The 17531-nt window shown below is 41.8% G+C and overlaps 1 protein-coding gene across 2 annotated transcripts in view; it reads left to right on the plus strand.

Annotated features, from left to right (window-relative positions):
* Nucleotides 1-17531, plus strand: part of FNBP1L (formin binding protein 1 like) — a 122842-nt gene that overhangs the window by 61222 nt on the left and 44089 nt on the right. For both annotated transcript variants that reach the window (XM_008154737.2, XM_008154738.2), the window contains exons 3-4: nucleotides 15683-15736; nucleotides 17005-17152. In XM_008154737.2, the coding sequence (XP_008152959.1) occupies nucleotides 15683-15736; nucleotides 17005-17152 (202 nt within the window). The remainder of the gene's footprint in view (nucleotides 1-15682; nucleotides 15737-17004; nucleotides 17153-17531) is intronic.

A 17531-nucleotide genomic window follows, 5' to 3' on the forward strand; every position in this document is an offset into this window, starting at 1 on the left:
ATACAGTGATGGCAGTGTGAAATGACAATAAAAAAGATTAAAATATTAAAAACAGATTAAAAAGAGTTTCCAGTCTAAAGTACCTGTCAGTAAGGGAATGATGAAAAATACTGTGGAATATGCAGTTTAAATAAATCAGGTATACTAGTATATTTAAACTTAAAAGGCTATTTACTAGTAATCTATTAGTGTAAAAAGCAAGTTATAGAACTGAATGTATAGCAAATCTGCTTGCTTACTCTAGTTTTTGAATACAAATTATGTATAAAATTTGTATGTATTCTCAAGAAGTACAGAAGGATACACCCAAATTGTTTTATAGCAGTTACCCCCTGGGGAATCGGAAGGGGGATGGTAAGGGAAGGAACTTTTTTTATTTACACTTTTGAATTATTGAAGTCTTTTAAACAATTGTGTTATTTTTGTAGTTTAAAACATTTGTTTTTAAGCAAAGAATGTGGCATACTTCAATAGAGAATCTTACAACAAATTATAAAATAAAAAATTGGTAATTTAGAAGGTAAAATTTCAGCAGTCTGGAATATTTAACTGTCCAGAATAACTCAGGCTTCAGGGTTTCAGGATGGCCAAGCTTTTACCAAAGTAACAGGACTCTAATCAAATGACAGACTTCTTTGCCTTTCTCTCTGTTTTGTGACTGATAACAATCATTATAATTTTCATTTACTTGCAAAAAAATATTTGAGCACCACTTCACTGAAGCAGAGGTGGCTAGAATCTGCAATTATATTGTATGAAAAATATAATTTTGCAGTGAGAAAGTAGAGTTTATTATGCACAGATGCTCTAGGTCAGTGATTTGCACCTTTTTTTTTTTTTTGTCCAAAGGGAAGAGGTTTGCCTTGTTTATTTCCTCTTCTTTAATGGAAAAGATTCTTCTGGTTAACTCCCTCCTGTTTATACTATGCAGAGGACAATTTCTTTCATAGTAGGCAGCTATTTTTCCTCTTAAATAATAACTATATTCAGAATGTTAAATATTTACATTTTAAACATACAAGGTGGGTTAAAAGGTTTACAATTGTGAGTATGGGGAACTCAGAATTTATTCTTGTATTATTATTTATTCTTGTATTATTTTCCACACAAACAATTGTAAACCTACTTTTGCCCCACCCTGTGTTACAAGATATTAAAGTTTTTCAGCCTTTGGTATTCTCAGTTTATTTTCTTCTCATCTACTTGTCTATTTTGATGGCTTTGGTTTAATTTTACCTTGATTTTTGGTAGTGGTTTGAGGATGGTAATAAATAGAAAATAAAGCATCTAATTATGTTTAAAGACATAGCTATACACAATTGAGTCATGTCCATTTTGATTGATGATAAACTGATTTAAGATAACTTAGTAGAGTGTTTTATGTTTGCAGACATAAAAAACTGAACTCAGTGATTTCTTTAATAAATTTATTGTATTTGTATGGCAGAGATTAACTAAAATTTCTAAGTTAAAAAAAAGTTCTATTTACATAGGTGTCATTTTATTTTTTAGTAAAAATAATTATGGTATTAAGTGCTATCGTAAAGATTGTTATGTGAAATTATATTCCTTACTGCCACCCCAGATCATGTCTTTCTTGTTTAAATGTGTGGCTGTGTGGTATACTAGAAGAGAAATAGATTGGACGATAGAAACCATAAAAGCTACTCTTATCTTAACGAGAGCAGAAATCTCTCCAAATACCTTTACTTTTTAGTTTTTCTCTTTTTTAAATTTTTTGCTCAATCCCTCTACCCTTTCACCCTCCTACCCCGATAGCTGTCAGCCTGCTCTCTGTCTATGAGTTTGCCACTATTTTGCTTGATAATTCATTTTGTTCATTAGATTCCACATTATGAGTGAAATCATATGGTACTTGTCTTTCTCTGACTGGATTATTTCACTTAGCATAATGCTCTCAAGGTTCATCCATGCTGTCTCAAAGGGTAAGATTTCCTTCTTTTTTTATAGCCAAGTGGTATTCCATTATGTAAATGTACCATAGCTGTTTTATCCACTCATCTGCTGATGGGATACTTCCAAGATCTGGGCTACTTCCAAATCTTGGCTGTTGTAAATAACACTGCAGTGAACATAGGGGTGCATATATTCTTTGAAATTAGTGTTTCAGGTTTCTTTGGATAAATTGCCAGAAGTGGAAGTGCTGGGTCATACGGTAGTTCTATTTTTAAGTTTTTTGAGGTATCTTCATACTACTTTCCACAGTGGCTGCACCATCTACCTTTCCACCAACAGTGCACTAAGTTTCCCTTTTCTCCACATCCTTACCAACACTTGTTTGCTGATTTATTGATGATAGCCATTTTGACAAGTGTGAGGTGATATCTCATTGTGTTTTCAATTTGCATTTCTCTAATGATTAGTGACATGGAGCATTTTTTTCATATGTCTGTTGCGCATCTGAATGTCCTCTTTGGAAAAGTGTCTATTCAGGTCCTTTGCCCATTTTTAAATTGGATTGTTTGGTTTTTGGTATTGAGTTTTATAAGTTCTTATTCCCTTATCAGATGTATCGTTGGCAAATATGTTCTCCCATTCAGTGAGATGTCTTTTCATTTTATTGATGGTTTCCTTTGCTGTGAAAAAACTTTTTAGTTTCATGTAGTCCCATTTGTTTATTTTTCCTTTTGTTTCACTTGCCTAAGGAGATATATTACAAAAAATATTGCTACAAGAAATGTCCGAGATTTTACTGCCTATGTTTTCTTCTAGGATTTTTATGGTTTTTGAGTCTCATATTTAAGTATTTAATCCATTTTGAGTTTATTCTTGTGTATGGTAAAAAAGGGTAGTCTAGTTCCTTCCTTCCTTTCTTTTTTTTTGCATGTATCTGTCCAATATTCCCAGCATCTTATATTGAATAGACTATATTTACCCCATTGTATGTTTTTGCCTCTTTTGTCAAGTATTAATTGACTATCAGGCGTGGTTTTATTTCTGGGCTCTCTATTCCATTGATCTATATGTCTATTTTTATGCCAGTACCATATGGTTTTGATTACTGTGTCCTTGTAAAGTTTGATATCAAGTAGCATGGAGATTTCTGGAGATTTCTGCTGTTTTTTTATTTGGGGTCTGTTTCTTTGTCTCCCAATTTCTGCTGCCTCTTTGTGTTTGTTTCTATGTACCAGGTATTAGATAGATCTGCTATGACTCCCAATCTTGGTGGGGTGGTCTTACGTAATAGGTGTCCTGTAGGGTCCAGTGGTGCAGTCTCCGTGATCACCTGAGCTGGATGCTCCAGGCATGTCCCATGTGGTGGGTTATGTGGGTCCTCCTGTTGTAATTGAGTCATTATTGCTATTGGCCCATTCCTGTGTGGAATCAATCCTCATGTCGGCTGACTGTGAGGTTCAACCCTGACCATGGTGTGTGAGCTATTGTGCAGGTGCTGACCACAGGAGTCAGAATTCACCTCAGCAAGGTCTGGTGCCTTCTGAGATCTCCCTTTGGATATGCTACTTGTGAAACTTACTGGATCTTGCTTTGATGTTGTCTAAATCTAGTCATTGGGTGTGTTGGTTCTTGCCCTCTTGGGAGGGACTGTGGTGCAGGCCAAGGTCAGACTTGGCCTGTTACTGGCCCTTGGCAACCTGTTTGGAGTTACCTGTGATCCACAGTTTGTGCCTGCCTCTACTGTGCACCAAGGCTGGCTTTTAGCAGCACTGGACCTGGGGGCAGGTCAGCAAAAGTCCCAAGGCACCCTGATGAGATCTGGCTCTATCTGCCTCTGCCTGCTGGCTGCCTGTCAGGCTCAGTCACAGAAAGAGCCTCTGGCTGTACTCCTCAGGGCTTACACTTCACGGTTTAAGGTCTCTCCGCCCCCCCACCCATGCCACCTGGAGGAGAGTGCTCCACCCAAGAGAGATGGCGTCTGTGGTATGGGAGAATGATTCAGCACAGGGATTCTGGTACTCTCCCTTCAGGCCGCCGTGTCCCCCCCCCCCCCCCCCCCCCCCCCCCCCCCGCAGAGACACAAACCTCAGATTGTCCTCAAGCAACTCTAGTCTGCTCTGCCCTCCCTCCGTGGGAGCCCAGGGTGGGTGGCTACAAATGAGATATTTTGCAATGGCCCTTTAAAGAGGGTGCCTCTGTCTCCAGTGAATCCTGCCTCTTCCTGGCAGAAAGAAATCCCGTTGCTTTGCACAGCCAGATATTATGTGAGCACCTCGTCCCAGCTCTGGTGTTCTGGGCTGGGGAGCTGAGATTGGGGTTTAGACCTCATGGTTCTCAGGAGGACCCCCTGCAGCTGAGGTATCCCTCCGGAACTTCAGCAGCTGCTTGTAGGAGCAGGGCCAGCCCTTTTTGTGTCTCCACCCTTCCTAGGTCTGGATGTGGTTTCTTCTGTAAACCCTTGGTTATAAGACTTCTCTCTTCAGGTGGTTATTCAGGATGATTGATCTATAATTTAGTGTAATTCCAGGTTGGTTCTGGGAGGAGGTGAGTATAGCATCCACTTTCTCTGCCGCCCTCTTGAATCCCCCTTTCCAAGTAGCTTTTGATGTTTTGTTCAATTCTGTACCCTTGCCAAGCCTGGCAACATAGATGGTATCTCTAGAGCTGAGTGAATATAAATTATATGAGTAAAATAATTGAGTTATCTGTAAATCTAGTACTTGGTTGAGTTCAGAAATGAGGATTTCTGCCCATATTCTGTACCTTTGACCAAGTACTGCTTTCTCTCTGTACTAGCATTTGTGTCCTACACAGTTGACACAGTTGTGCCAGTTTACTTATATGAAGACTTTTTTCAGTTGACCCTTACAGTTCAAACCTCCATTGTTCAAGGGTCAATGATACATCATTGTGATGAGACGGTGGTTCTACTAAAAGCTTTTCCATATATCTAGGGGTAGGGTTAGATATAGGATAATCCAAACAATACCAGTCTCTATTTTCTATTTAGCCTTTACTTTCTCATGCCTCTTTATCAGAATTTTCTGTTTCTGTGTCACTCTCTTTAGTCTCAGAAGAACCCAGGGCATGTGTCTGAGATTTTGCTGCCTGTGGATTCCTCTAGTATTTGTATGGTTTCCCATCTTATGTTTAAGCCCTTTATCCATCTTTAGTTTATTTTTGTGTATGGTGTAAGTTGGTGGTCTAGTTTCATTTTTTTGCATGTATCTGTCCAATTTTCCCAACACCATTTGTTGAAGAGACTGTCTTGACTTATTGTATGTTCTTGCCTCCTTTGTCAAATGTTAATTGAGCATAGTGGTTTGGGTCAATTTCTGGGTTCTCTGTTATATTCCATTGATCTATATGTCTGTTCTTGTGCCAGAACCAGGCAGTTTTGAGAACAGTGGCTTTGTAATACAGCTTGATATATGGTATTGAGATCCAACTTTGTTCTTCTTTCTCAGGATTGCTGCGGCTATTTTGGGGTCTTTTTCTTATTCTAGATGAATTTTTGGAGATTTCGTTCTAGATCTGTGAAATATGCCGTTGGTATTTTAATGGGGAGTGCATTGAATCTATAGATTGCTTTGGGTAGTATGGACATTTTAATGATGTTGATTCTACCTAGGGCAATGGAAACTAAAGAGAAAATAAACATGGGACTACATCAAAATATAAAGCTTCTGTACAGCAAAAGAAACTATCAACAAAACAACAAGAAAGCCCACTGCATGAGAGAACATATTTGCCAATGTTATCACTGATAATGGTTTAATCTCCAACATTTACAGGGAACTCATACAACTTAACAAAAGAAAGATAAACAACTCAATCAAAAAACGGGCAACAGACCTACATAGATACTTTTCAACAGAGGACATAAGGAAGGCCAAGAGGCTCAAAGTCACGAATCTTCTGAGAGATGCAAATCAAAATGACAATGCGGTACCATCTCACAGAAATAATTTTAGAAATTTGATTAAAATGTAAATTATGTTCTCCATAAATTTAGGCTTAGTTGTATGTTTTCCATAAAGATAAGAACAGATTAAAAATCGTTAATACTTTAGAAATCCTTTCTTTTAAGAAAATGTTTTCCTCAGGAGGGAAAGTAAAAATGAGCCTTTTTAAAAAATATATATTTTTCTTGATTTCAGAGAGGAAGGGAGAGGGAGAGAGAGAGAGAGAGAAACATCAGTGGTAAGAGGTAATCATTGATCGACTGCCTCTTGCGTGCCCTATACTGGGAACCAAGCCCACAAACGGGCATATGCCCTAACTGGGAATCAAACTGTGACCTCCTGGTTCATAGGTCGATGCTCAACCACTGAACCACACCGACCGGGCAATGAACCTTTCAAGAAGCCCTATTTATTTTAATTTTCTTCTTAAGAGATATTAAGAATACTTCTGGGTGTTTGTTTTAAAGCCTCATTGAGAAAGTGTTCAATTTTTAATTATGAGAATTAAAAAAAAATACTTTTTACTTTCATTATTCCTATAACCTATAACCTATTCTAAATTGGAGTTAGGAATGGCCTAATGTTACTTTACTTCTCTCTGGTTCTTGCCTTTAATATTCTTCTAACTCAGATATTTTCTCTTGAGGCAACAAACAACATGGTAATTAGAGAACCTTTCTTTAGTGCCATACAACCATACCTTTCTTTAATAATCCTCTACTCAAGAGGATTTCCCCACCCCCCTATCATTAGTGTCTAGTATCAGAGAGACATATAGCTATACCTTTATGATATGTTTAGATTGGACTTAATATAGTTATTAGAGTATTTTAGCTGTCTTTTTATCTACATTTGCAACAACTGGGTTTTGAGTATCATCTTCAGTTTATATATGCCACTGTCTCATTTAATTTTCACAATAATTTGATGATCTTTGTTACCAGGGTATTTCTATGACCCGTAGAGTTCTTGTCTTGTAGTAAGCATCCAACAGTAAACTTTTGTGGCTTGATTCAACCAGCGAACTCTACCACTTTACTAGCAAAGACACTCAAGCCATCACCGCAGAATTGCAAAGCCTAATGCCTGATTGTTGTGTATGTTTTCTTAGGTTAAATGATGAAGCAGAACCTAACAAGTAAAACATAAAGCTCTTTTAAAAGAATAAATATATTTATATTGATTTTTTAGAGAGAGAGGAAGGGAGAGGAAGAGAGAGTTAGAAACATTGATGAAACAGAAACATCGATTGGCTGCCTTCTTTCTGCCCCCAACTGGTGATCGAGTCTGCAACCCAGGCATGTACCCTGATCGGGAATTGAACCAGTGACCTCTGAGGTCACTCAATTAACTGAACCACATGGGCCAGGCAAACATAAAGTTCTTACAAAAGAAAATAGTTCCAATGAAAAGCCTTAAAGACAATATTGTTTAAACAGCGAAAAAACATAATTTGGTTGTTAAATGGTATTGGCTGTATAGATAGATCACTTAGTTAATTTCTTACTTCTCTCATAATGCTTTGAATGGTTTTATTTCCAAATTATTTTTTTGTAGCCATTTCAATTGTGTAGCCGTTAGTAAAATGAGGTAAATGTTATTTCATCATTTTATCTATAATAATCTATAATAATAAAGGCATAATATGCTAATTAGACCAGACAGCCGAACGACCTTCTGGACGTCCTTCTGGACATCCTTCCGGACGAAGCTGGGGCTGCTACAAGGGCCAAGGCTAGCCGCCGCGGCTGTGAGGGCCAAGCTCCTTGCACGAATTTTGTGCATCGGGCCTCTAGTATGTATATAAAATATAGGCAAATCAGACAGATTTTAGCTGCTTAGTTGAATCTAGTACTGTGAAGGTGTTATATAGTTCTCTTTAAGAATATAATGTTTAGAAGTAAAACAGAAGTTATCATTTAAAAAAATATATATTTTTTGATTTCAGAGAGGAAGGGAGAGAGAAAGGAGAGAAACAGCAATGATGAGAGAGAATCATTGATTGGCTGCCTCCTGCACGGCCCCCACTGGAGATCAAGAAGTTATCAATTTTCAGAACAAAATTTCTGTTTCCTTGAACATACCTAAAAATATTCCTTTGTTTTTGTTGTTAATCCTCACTCAAGGATATATTTCCATTGATTTTTAGAGAGAGAGTGGAAGGGAGGGGGAGAAACAGAGAGAGAAACATGATGTGAGAGAGACACATCAACTGGTTGCCTCCCTCATGTACCCCAACTGGGGCCGGGGATTGAGCCTGCAATGTTTCTGTCTCATCAATGTTTTTAACTCTCTATCCCTCTCCTTCCTCTCTCTCTAAGAGAGGAAGAGTTTGATGCCCTTGACCAGAATCGAACCCAGGACCTTTCAGTCCACACACTAACGCTCTATCCACTGAGCCAAACCAGCTAGGGCTGAAAATATTCTTCTGAAAGATCTGCAGTTGCCTAGAAACCACATTGTTATGCCTGTCACATCCTAAGTAGCAATGAATTGTCCCATATACTCTTTGAGTATAGTCTAGGAAGCTGATACTATAGATGCATAATCCCATTTACATTTTAGGTATAGTGTACCTTTTGACATGCTGAAGACAGGCAAAATTGGGAACTGGCATTTAAGAAATGAGAATAGATATTAGCTTTGTTTATCTTCCTGTCCATAGATGTTTGTTTGGTTTTCTTCTAGGTTTTTCAGGCATAAATACTTAACTCCTTTTATTTCTTCTTATCATCTGTCTATTTCAGCATCTGCCATTGGTAAAAGTATAGCAGTTGAGGATGAAGCCTGTCCCTTTAAAAAACAAATCTAATATCACTTGTAGTAATCTATTTTTTAAAAACAGTTAACTTTTAAAAATTGTGGTAGAATATACCTAACATTAAATTTGCCTATGATCATTTTTAAGTGTACATTTCAGCCACGTTAAGTATATTAATACTGTTATACAACCACTCTCCAGAACTTAATCATTTTGAAAAACCGAAACTTTGTACCTATTAAATAACAACTTCCCCTTTTCTTCTTCCTTCAGCCCCCAGCAATTGTACTTTCTGTTTTTATGAATTTGTCTGCTCTAGGTAACTCATATGTGAAATTATACATTATTATTATTACTAGAGGCCTGGTGCACGAAAATCATGCATGGTGCAGTCCCTAGGCCTGGCCGCAATTGAAGTGCGAGCGTCTGGTGTGGAAGGGCAGGTCCCAGCTGACCTCTGGGCCCTGGGCAGCACCTGGGCCCCTGCTTGCACCCGCCTTGGCCTGGCGCCGCCCGCTCACCTGCTCCACCATCCCACCGTGATCCTGCTCTCATTGGGGCCCATCTGGGCCAGCAGTGCCTCCACTGTCGCCTGCTGCCAACGCTGCGTCCCTGATGCCGCCTCTTGGTGGTCAGTGCACATCATAGCAAGCAGTCAAACTCCCAGATCTCCCAGTGGAACTCCTAGTCGAATGACTGTCCGAGGAGACAATTTGCATACTAGGCTTTTATTATATAAGACTAGAGGCCTGGTGCATGAAATTCATGCGCGGGTAGGGTCCCTAGGCCTGGCTTGTGATCAGGGCCGATCTTCACAGGCTGCCAGCAGCTGGCTCTGCCCCTGCCACCGACGCCAGTCACCCTCTGTGCCTGGGGCGACCGGCGGGGCGATCGCACTCACCTTGGCCTGGTACCACCTGCATCTGCCACCACCCGTCCCTGGTTCCCCGTTCCCATCAGGCGATCGGAGCCTGCCGGCCCAGGGGGAGGGACCAAGAGGTTGGCCATCGGGCTATCGGGGCCTGCGGGCTGGGGGTAGCTCCTGCACTGAGTGTCTACCCCCTGGTGGTCAGTGTGCATCATAGCAACCAGTCGTTCCTCCATCTGGTCGATTTGCCTATTACGCTTTTATATATATATATATATATATATATATATATATATATTATTATATATTATTATTATTATTATTATTATTGTGACTGAAATTTCACTAAACATAATGTTTTAAGAGTTCGTCCATGTTTGGGCATGTGTCAGAATTTCCTTCCTTTTTATTCCATTACTAGAGGCCCAGTCCATGAAATTCGTGCATGGGTGCGGTCCCTGGCTGGCGATTGAAGCGCGAGTATCTGGCATGGAAGGGCAGGTCCCAGCTGACCTGTGGGCCTTGGGCAGCACCTGGGCCACCGGGCCCTCACGCGCCCCCTCCACCTGAGTCACAGCGCTTAAGTCCCCATGTGGAGATGCAGTGAGCGCAGCTGATGCCACGGGCCGGGGCACAGCGTGGGCCTCTGGGCTGCTCAGTGGCGCCGCACGGAAGTTGGGCGGGCAGCGTGCTCTTTCCTGGCTGGCCTTGAAGACGGGCTCCTGCATGAACCCATGGGGAGCCCGACCGGCCCCTGTGGTCCAACAACTGCGGCCAGGCTCACCTGGAAGACGCCGCGTGGGTGTGGGGGGCGGGCTCCTCGCGGGCGCCCGGTACCTGAGCACAGGGGCTTCCCTGGTGTGCGAGCCCTGGAGTCCCAGGGGAGGCTAGCAGGGGGAATGAGAGCGAGCTCGGCAGACACCCCGCACTCTCACTGCACCTCCGTCCCCGTCACCCCCGCCCTCAGGTAGCTGCGAGAGGTTGCAGCCCCCCATCTGGGTGCCATGTTGCCAACGCCCGCCATCTACCATGCCACCCCTGGTGGTCAGTACACGTCATAGCGAGCAGTCGAATTCCTGGTCTCTTGGTCGAATGACAGACCGAAGGGACAGTTTGCATATTAGGCTTTTATTATATAGAATAGCCAAAAGGCAGAAACAACCAAAATGTCCATCAACAGATGAATAAACAAAAAATACTACATAGATATCTATAATAATAAAAGCGTAATATGCAAATCGACTGAACGACCAAACAGCAGAACAACCATCTGGATGACTTTCCGGACGATCATGCTATGACATGCACTGGTGCCAGGCCAGCCAAGGTGGGTGCAATGTGATTGGTCGGAGGGGCCCTGCCATCACTCCATGATCGCCCCGCAGAGAGAGGCTGTGGCCACCCTCTGTGGGGCAATCAATGGGGGTCTCCACAATTGATCGTCCCTCAGAGGGAGGCCCAGGCCACCAGGCCAGCGGCCAGAGAGGGAGGCCTAGGCTAACCGGCCGGCGGCTGTGGTGGGTGTGTGGGGCCGGCCAGTGATTGCCCCGCAGAGGTAGGCCCAGGCCAGCCAAGCAATCGCACCTCACGCCTGTCACCCGCAGAGGGGGCAGCGCTGCACAAATGGTAAGCAGTGGCAGCGGCAAGGGCGGGGCCAGCTGCTGGCAATCAGGGGAAGGACAGCCCCGATAGGCCCTGATTGCTGGCCAGGCCTAGGGACCCTACCCGAGGGGCCCTGGATTGTGAGAGGGCGCAGGCTGTGCTGATGGACACCCCCCGCCCCCATGCACGAATTTCATGCACCGGGCCTCTAGTCCTATATAAAAGCCCAGTATGCAAATTGTCCTCTCTGGTGGTCATTCGACCGAGAGTCCAGGAGTTCGACTGCTCGCTATGATGTGCGCTGACCGCCAGGGGGCGGTGTGGAACATGGCAGGCATTGGCGACACAGTGCTGGCAGTGGGCAGCAGTGGAGGTGCTGCCGGCCCTGATGGGCCCTGATGAGAGTGGGATGATGGTGTGATGGTGGAGCAGGTGAGCAGGCGGCGACCAACCTCCCATGGCACCTGGGAGGTGGGGGGCTTTGACCTCTCACCGGATACCTGGGGGCGGGGGTGATGGGAATGGAGGTGTGGTGAGAGTGCAGGGTGTCTGCCGAGCTCCCTCTCACTCTGCCTGGTACACTCCCCAGGACGCCAGCACTTGCGCACCGGGGAAGCCCCCGTGCTCAGGTGCCGGGTGCCCGCGAGGAGCCTGCCCTGCACCCAGGCTTCCTCTTGTGGGTGAGCCCAGCTGCTGTTGGGACTGCAGGATCCGGTCGGGCTCCCCGTGGGTTCATGGAGGAGCCAGTCTGCGAGGCCGGCCTGGCTTCTGTGCCATGCCTCTGGGCGGCCCAGAGGCCCACGCTGCGCCCTGGCCTGTGGCGTCTGGCTGCGCTCACCGCATCTCCACGTGAGGACTCAGGCGCCATGACTCAGGTGGAGGAGGGTGTGCGGAGGCCCAGGGGCCCGGGTGCTGCCCAGGGCCCAGAGGTCAGCTGGGACCTGCCCTTCCATGCCAGACACTTGCGCTTTGATTGCCAGCCAGGCCTAGGGACCGCACCCATGCACGGATTTTGTGCACTGGGCCTCTAGTTGTGGATAATGATGCTGTGACCATGAGTGTACAAATGTGTGTGTTTGAGTCTCTGCTTTCAACTGTTTTGTGTATATGCCCAGAAGAGGAATTGTTGGGTCATAAATCTGTGTTTAATTTTTTGAAGAACTATATACTGTTTTCTGCAGTGGCTAAACTAATTTGTATCCCTACCAGTAATGAACAAGAGTTTCAATTTGTCCACATCCCAGCCAACACTTGTTATTTTCTTTATTGTAGCCATCCTAATGGGTGTAGGAGATCTCATTGTGGTTCTAATTTGCATTTATCTCTGGTGATTAGTGATACTGATAATTTTTTTTATGATTGTTGGCATTTGTATATCTTTGGAGAAATTATATTTAAGTTCATTGCCCATTTTTTAATCAGGTTATTTGTTGTTATTAGGTGTTCTATATATATTTTGGTGTTCTATATATATTTTGGATTTCAGCCCCTTATCAGATATGTAATTTGTAAATCCTTTCTCCAATTTGATAGGTTGTCTTTCTACTCTGTTGATTGTGGACTTTTATGCGCAGAAATTTTGATGTCCAATTTACCAGTATTATTTCTTTTGATGCCTGTGCTCTTGGTGTCATATTTAAGAAATCATTGACAAATCCTGTCATGAAGCTTTCCCCCTGTGTTTTCTTTTAAGAGTTTTATAGTATTAGTTCTTAGGTTTCGATTTAATCTCTATATGTGGTGTGAGATAAGGAGAAGGGTATACCTTTATTCTTTTGTATGTGGATAGCTTATGTGTGTGTGTGTTTAGAAACTGATAATGTTTTATTACTAGCTACAGGAGGGGCCTGCATGGGGTGGTGGGTGCGCTGGGCTCAGAGTATGTGTGGTCTGAGGAGATGATGATCTGGAGACTGGAAGGAAAGGGGGGTGGGTCAGAGGCTAGCTCCCAGGTCTCCTTAGATATACTGCTGGGAATGGGTAAAAGAGTCATGGCAGGTTCTACCAGGCCACTAATAAGATTAAGAAATTCTTGGAAATCTAGCTGCCCGTCACAGTTGAGGCCCAATTTCTTCATCATGACATCAAAGTCACAGGTCCATCTAGTTCTTTGTGAAGGTAGCTGGTTCTGTCTTCATGAAGGTTAGGAACTCAGTCTTGGAGAGTTTGTAGATATTAACTATCCTTTTCAGCATGAATCTGGAAAACAGCAGTCAGAGACTCCATGTACCGCTTGGTCTCTGTAGGGCCTGTTGGAGCAGAGTGAGGCACAGAGGCTGTGAGCAGGAGTGGTGCCTATGTGTGGATATCTTTTACATTTAATTTTCCACTATATGAGAGAAGATATGTGGCTGTAAGTGATGGAAAACCCAATATGAGCTAGTGTAAACATAATGGGAAATTTATTAATAGGAAAATTTTATTTTATTTTATTTTTTTAATGGATTTGATTTTTTAATTGAGCTTAAGAAGTTGAATAGTCAAGCTGCTGAAAGGCCTGGTACAGCTGGGTCACAGAGAAAAGAGCCAGTGTCTGAAACACAGCCAGAGCCCTTTGCTTTTGTTGTCTACTTCTTTCTTCTTTTGGTGGGTTGGCTTTATTCTTTCAGTAGAGGCTGGCTTTCTTCATTTGGCAGAAAACGTAGTCACCAACAGTGCCAGATTTATGTCTCAGATTCAGCTCTCTTACTGGCCTCAAAGCTGAATCGAGTCCAAAGACTTAAAAACTCCAGGAAGAGAACTCTTTGGCCCAGCTAGATTCAGTTTTCTATCTCTGGATCACTTAACTGAGGCCCACAAATGGGGCCTGGCAATTCCTAAGCCTAATAACTGTTAGATACATGGAGGGCTTTAGAAAAGAGGTAATATCTAGTCTCATGTATCTAATATTACTCTTCTGCTAGAAGATACAGATAGTATGATTTATATCCCATTTTACAAATAAATATGATATTGATCACCTGTTAAATAGTAACTAGAACTCAGAGTGCCTCAAATGTTGATAGGTTGAAAATCTATAGAGATGATTTTCAGCCTTTAAATTTTTTGAGATATCTTATACTGGTATCCTAGTATATAAAAAGCCAGGGGTCGTCACGACTGAAACAACTGGATGGACAACCAAACAGCATTTTGCGTGGGGCAACCAGGCTGGCAGGGGGGTTAGTGAAGGACAAACAAATGACTGAACATCAGGCTTCATGGGGTGACCAGGGCGGTGGGGGGGGGGAGGGAGGGCAGTTGGGGGCAACCAGGCTGGCAGGGGGGGCAGTGAGGGGCAACCAAACAACTGAACTGCAGGCTGCATGGGGCGACCAGGTCAGCAGTGGGGGCAGTTGGGGGCAACCAGGCTGGTGGGGGGCTGTAGGGGGGTGACCAGGCCTGCAGGGGATTACTTGGGAGCGACCAGGTTGGTGGGGTGACCAGGCCAGTGAGGGGGGCAGTTAGGGGTGATCAGGCCGGCAGGCAGGTGAGCAGTTAGGAGCCAGCAGTCCCGGATTGTGAGTGTGATGTCTGACTGCCGGTTTAGGCCTGATCCCAAGGAGGAGTCCTGGATTGGAGAGGGTGTAGGCTAGACTGAGGGGAACCCCTTTCTTCCTCCCCGTGTATGAATTTTGTGCACAGAATTTTGTGCACCAGGTCTCTAGTATATAAATAACATTGTAATCTTTGGAGAAGCTCATTACATGTAGGAGCCTTCTCAGACCACTGAAGAAACAATGTTAATTCTCTGTATTCCAGAGTGCATGATCCTAAGGTACTTAGAAAACATGGATGAAACACATCAAAAGTACCAGCATGTCTATGACATCTATTATAATTTCTATAATATGTATTATATGTGTATAAAACTTCCTTTCAATTAATTCCTGATTTATAACACCCAGTTAAAAAGCATGCCTTATCTATAAACTGCTATTATAATTGGTTACTTGGAGAATCTCTGGACATAAAAGAGAGGAAAAGTTTCTGGGGGGAAAAAATAGACTAGGGAAACTGCTAGTGAGGGATAGAGAGATGAATTGTCTAATGTATTTTTATTTCAGGAGCAACCCAAATGCTTCACACTTGCATACAGGGTGTGGGGCAAAAGTAGGTATATAATTATGAGTTCACGAAACACAATTTGTTCTTGTGTTATTATTTATTAATTATTGTATTATTTGCTATATGAACAACTGTAAACCTACTTTTGCCCCACCCTGCATGCCCCCTACCTGGGATTGAGCCTGCAACCCAGACATGTTTCCTGACTGGGAATCGAACTGACAGTCTTTCAGTCCCAGGGAGGATGCCAACCAACTGAACCACCCTGGCCAGGGCTCTTTTTTTATTTAATAGCATAATCAACCAACTTGTTACAATTATATAAACAAAGAAATATTTTTTTCTACAGGTGTATTTTTAAAATTATAAGCAATGATCAAATATTATGTTAATGATAGTAGATACATGTTGCTCTTAATTGTTTTATATCATTAAATTCTTTAATGAAATTGGAAACCTTTAGAATACTTCAATTTCAATAACAATATGTCTTATAAATTTAAAAAAATCTTTTTCCTATAGAAATTTGGTTAAGAAGTACTGTCCCAAACGTTCCTCCAAAGATGAAGAACCAAGGTAAATTATATACCTGTTTATTATTGCATATTAAAAATTTTAAAAACACTTTTTTTTTGTAAAGTAAGTATGCTGTCAGCTTTTCATAAAGATTTTGTAAAGTTTGTCTTAAAAAATCAATGTTTATGAAAGGGAATTACTATTATTTCTATAAGAATGAATACTTTAATATTGAGACTTGATAATACTTATCTAGAATAGTTGATGTGTGGGTTTCCAAGTAAGATGTAGACTAAGACCTCGCTTGAGTAATTTAGTCTCTAGAAGAAAATAGTATTTTTTCCATATTTATTTTGTAGTTGTCAGTTAGTTACTAGCTTCTTGCTTTTACTCTTACAAGTAGTAAAACAATTTGGCTGGCTGGTTTAAAGGGCTAATGAAAAGGACAGTAATTTTGGAACCTTGAATATGTAATAGATTAGGAATTGGCTATGAGCTTTTGACAGTCTTAAACAGGGATACGTGGATGGCTGTAAAATGCAGAAGCAAAAGAGACTGGACTTAAACAACTTTATGTATAATTGTGAGTTGTTGGGATTCTCAGGCATAATGTTAATGCAGTCCTGTCTGAACATTCACCTTCTGCTGTAACTGTGTTTAGGGTAGTATATTCAAAGTAGGTCTATGTTTTAATACAGTGATTCTCTTTGTTTTTCTCCATCCCTTCACACCCATTTCCCCCCCTTATTTTGGTCCCTTCTTACCTACCACCCCTCCTTTGATGCCAATATATGGTACTCATGTCCATTTAGGATGTGGGCAGGCATACAGGCAAGTGTTGTCCAGAACTGATAGTAACGTTGTTTTGTGGATTAGCCCTGGAGATTCATTTAAGGGGTATGATCGGCAGATTCTGTCCTTGAGAGCAAGCCCATCATCTCTGCAACAGTTTTAGCTGCCAAGCCTAGGAATCTAACCAAGTTCATTCCCAAGCTCAGGCCAGTCAATTGGCAACTTAAGAGATTCCAGTATGCCAAAGGACCTGCAGGTAGTATTCATATAATTTTTGACCCCAAATATCTCTTTATTTATAAATTAAGACTACATGAAGACACACACACACACACACACACACACACACACACACACACACGTACAGCTTGAACTTAATGCAGGATTATTTCCATACAAAGTTAATTTAGAGCTAGTAGCTAAGATTTATGTAGTTAAGATTTGTCAAGTGTCAGGCTCAATGCATTCCTCACAAAAAATATTTGTAATGAAAATAAAAATAAATTTCACCATTTTAAAATATGTTTTTTTGTCAGGTTTACTTCATGTGTAGCCTTTTTTAACATCCTTAATGAGTTAAACGACTATGCAGGACAGCGAGAAGTAGTAGCAGAAGAAATGGCACACAGAGTTTATGGTGAATTAATGAGATATGCTCATGATCTGAAAACTGAAAGGAAAATGGTAATTATTGTTTTTATCCAGCTATAATATATCTGAAATATTTTCACTCAAATAAAGTAATAACTTTGTTCTTTAGAATAATGTATATTCTGTAAAAACTAGTTTTCTATTTCACTGTATTTCTTCTAGCTAAAATTATCTCAAGATTATCTTGCTAATTAGTGATCCTTTGGGATTCAGGATGAATGTTTGGTAAACTATAAACTAAATCTAGTCTACTACGTGTTTTTGTTCCTAGTTCTCATGTGCGAAGACTGTTTTTTATATTTATATTTATTTTTAATATATTTTTATTGATTTCAGAGAGGAAGGGAGAGGGAGAGAGAGAGAGAAACATCAATGATGAGAGAGAATCATAGATCGGCTGCCTCCTGCAGGC

The sequence above is a fragment of the Eptesicus fuscus genome, chromosome 9 (genome assembly GCF_027574615.1).
Source record: "Eptesicus fuscus isolate TK198812 chromosome 9, DD_ASM_mEF_20220401, whole genome shotgun sequence".
NCBI classification, from domain to species: domain Eukaryota; kingdom Metazoa; phylum Chordata; class Mammalia; order Chiroptera; family Vespertilionidae; genus Eptesicus; species Eptesicus fuscus.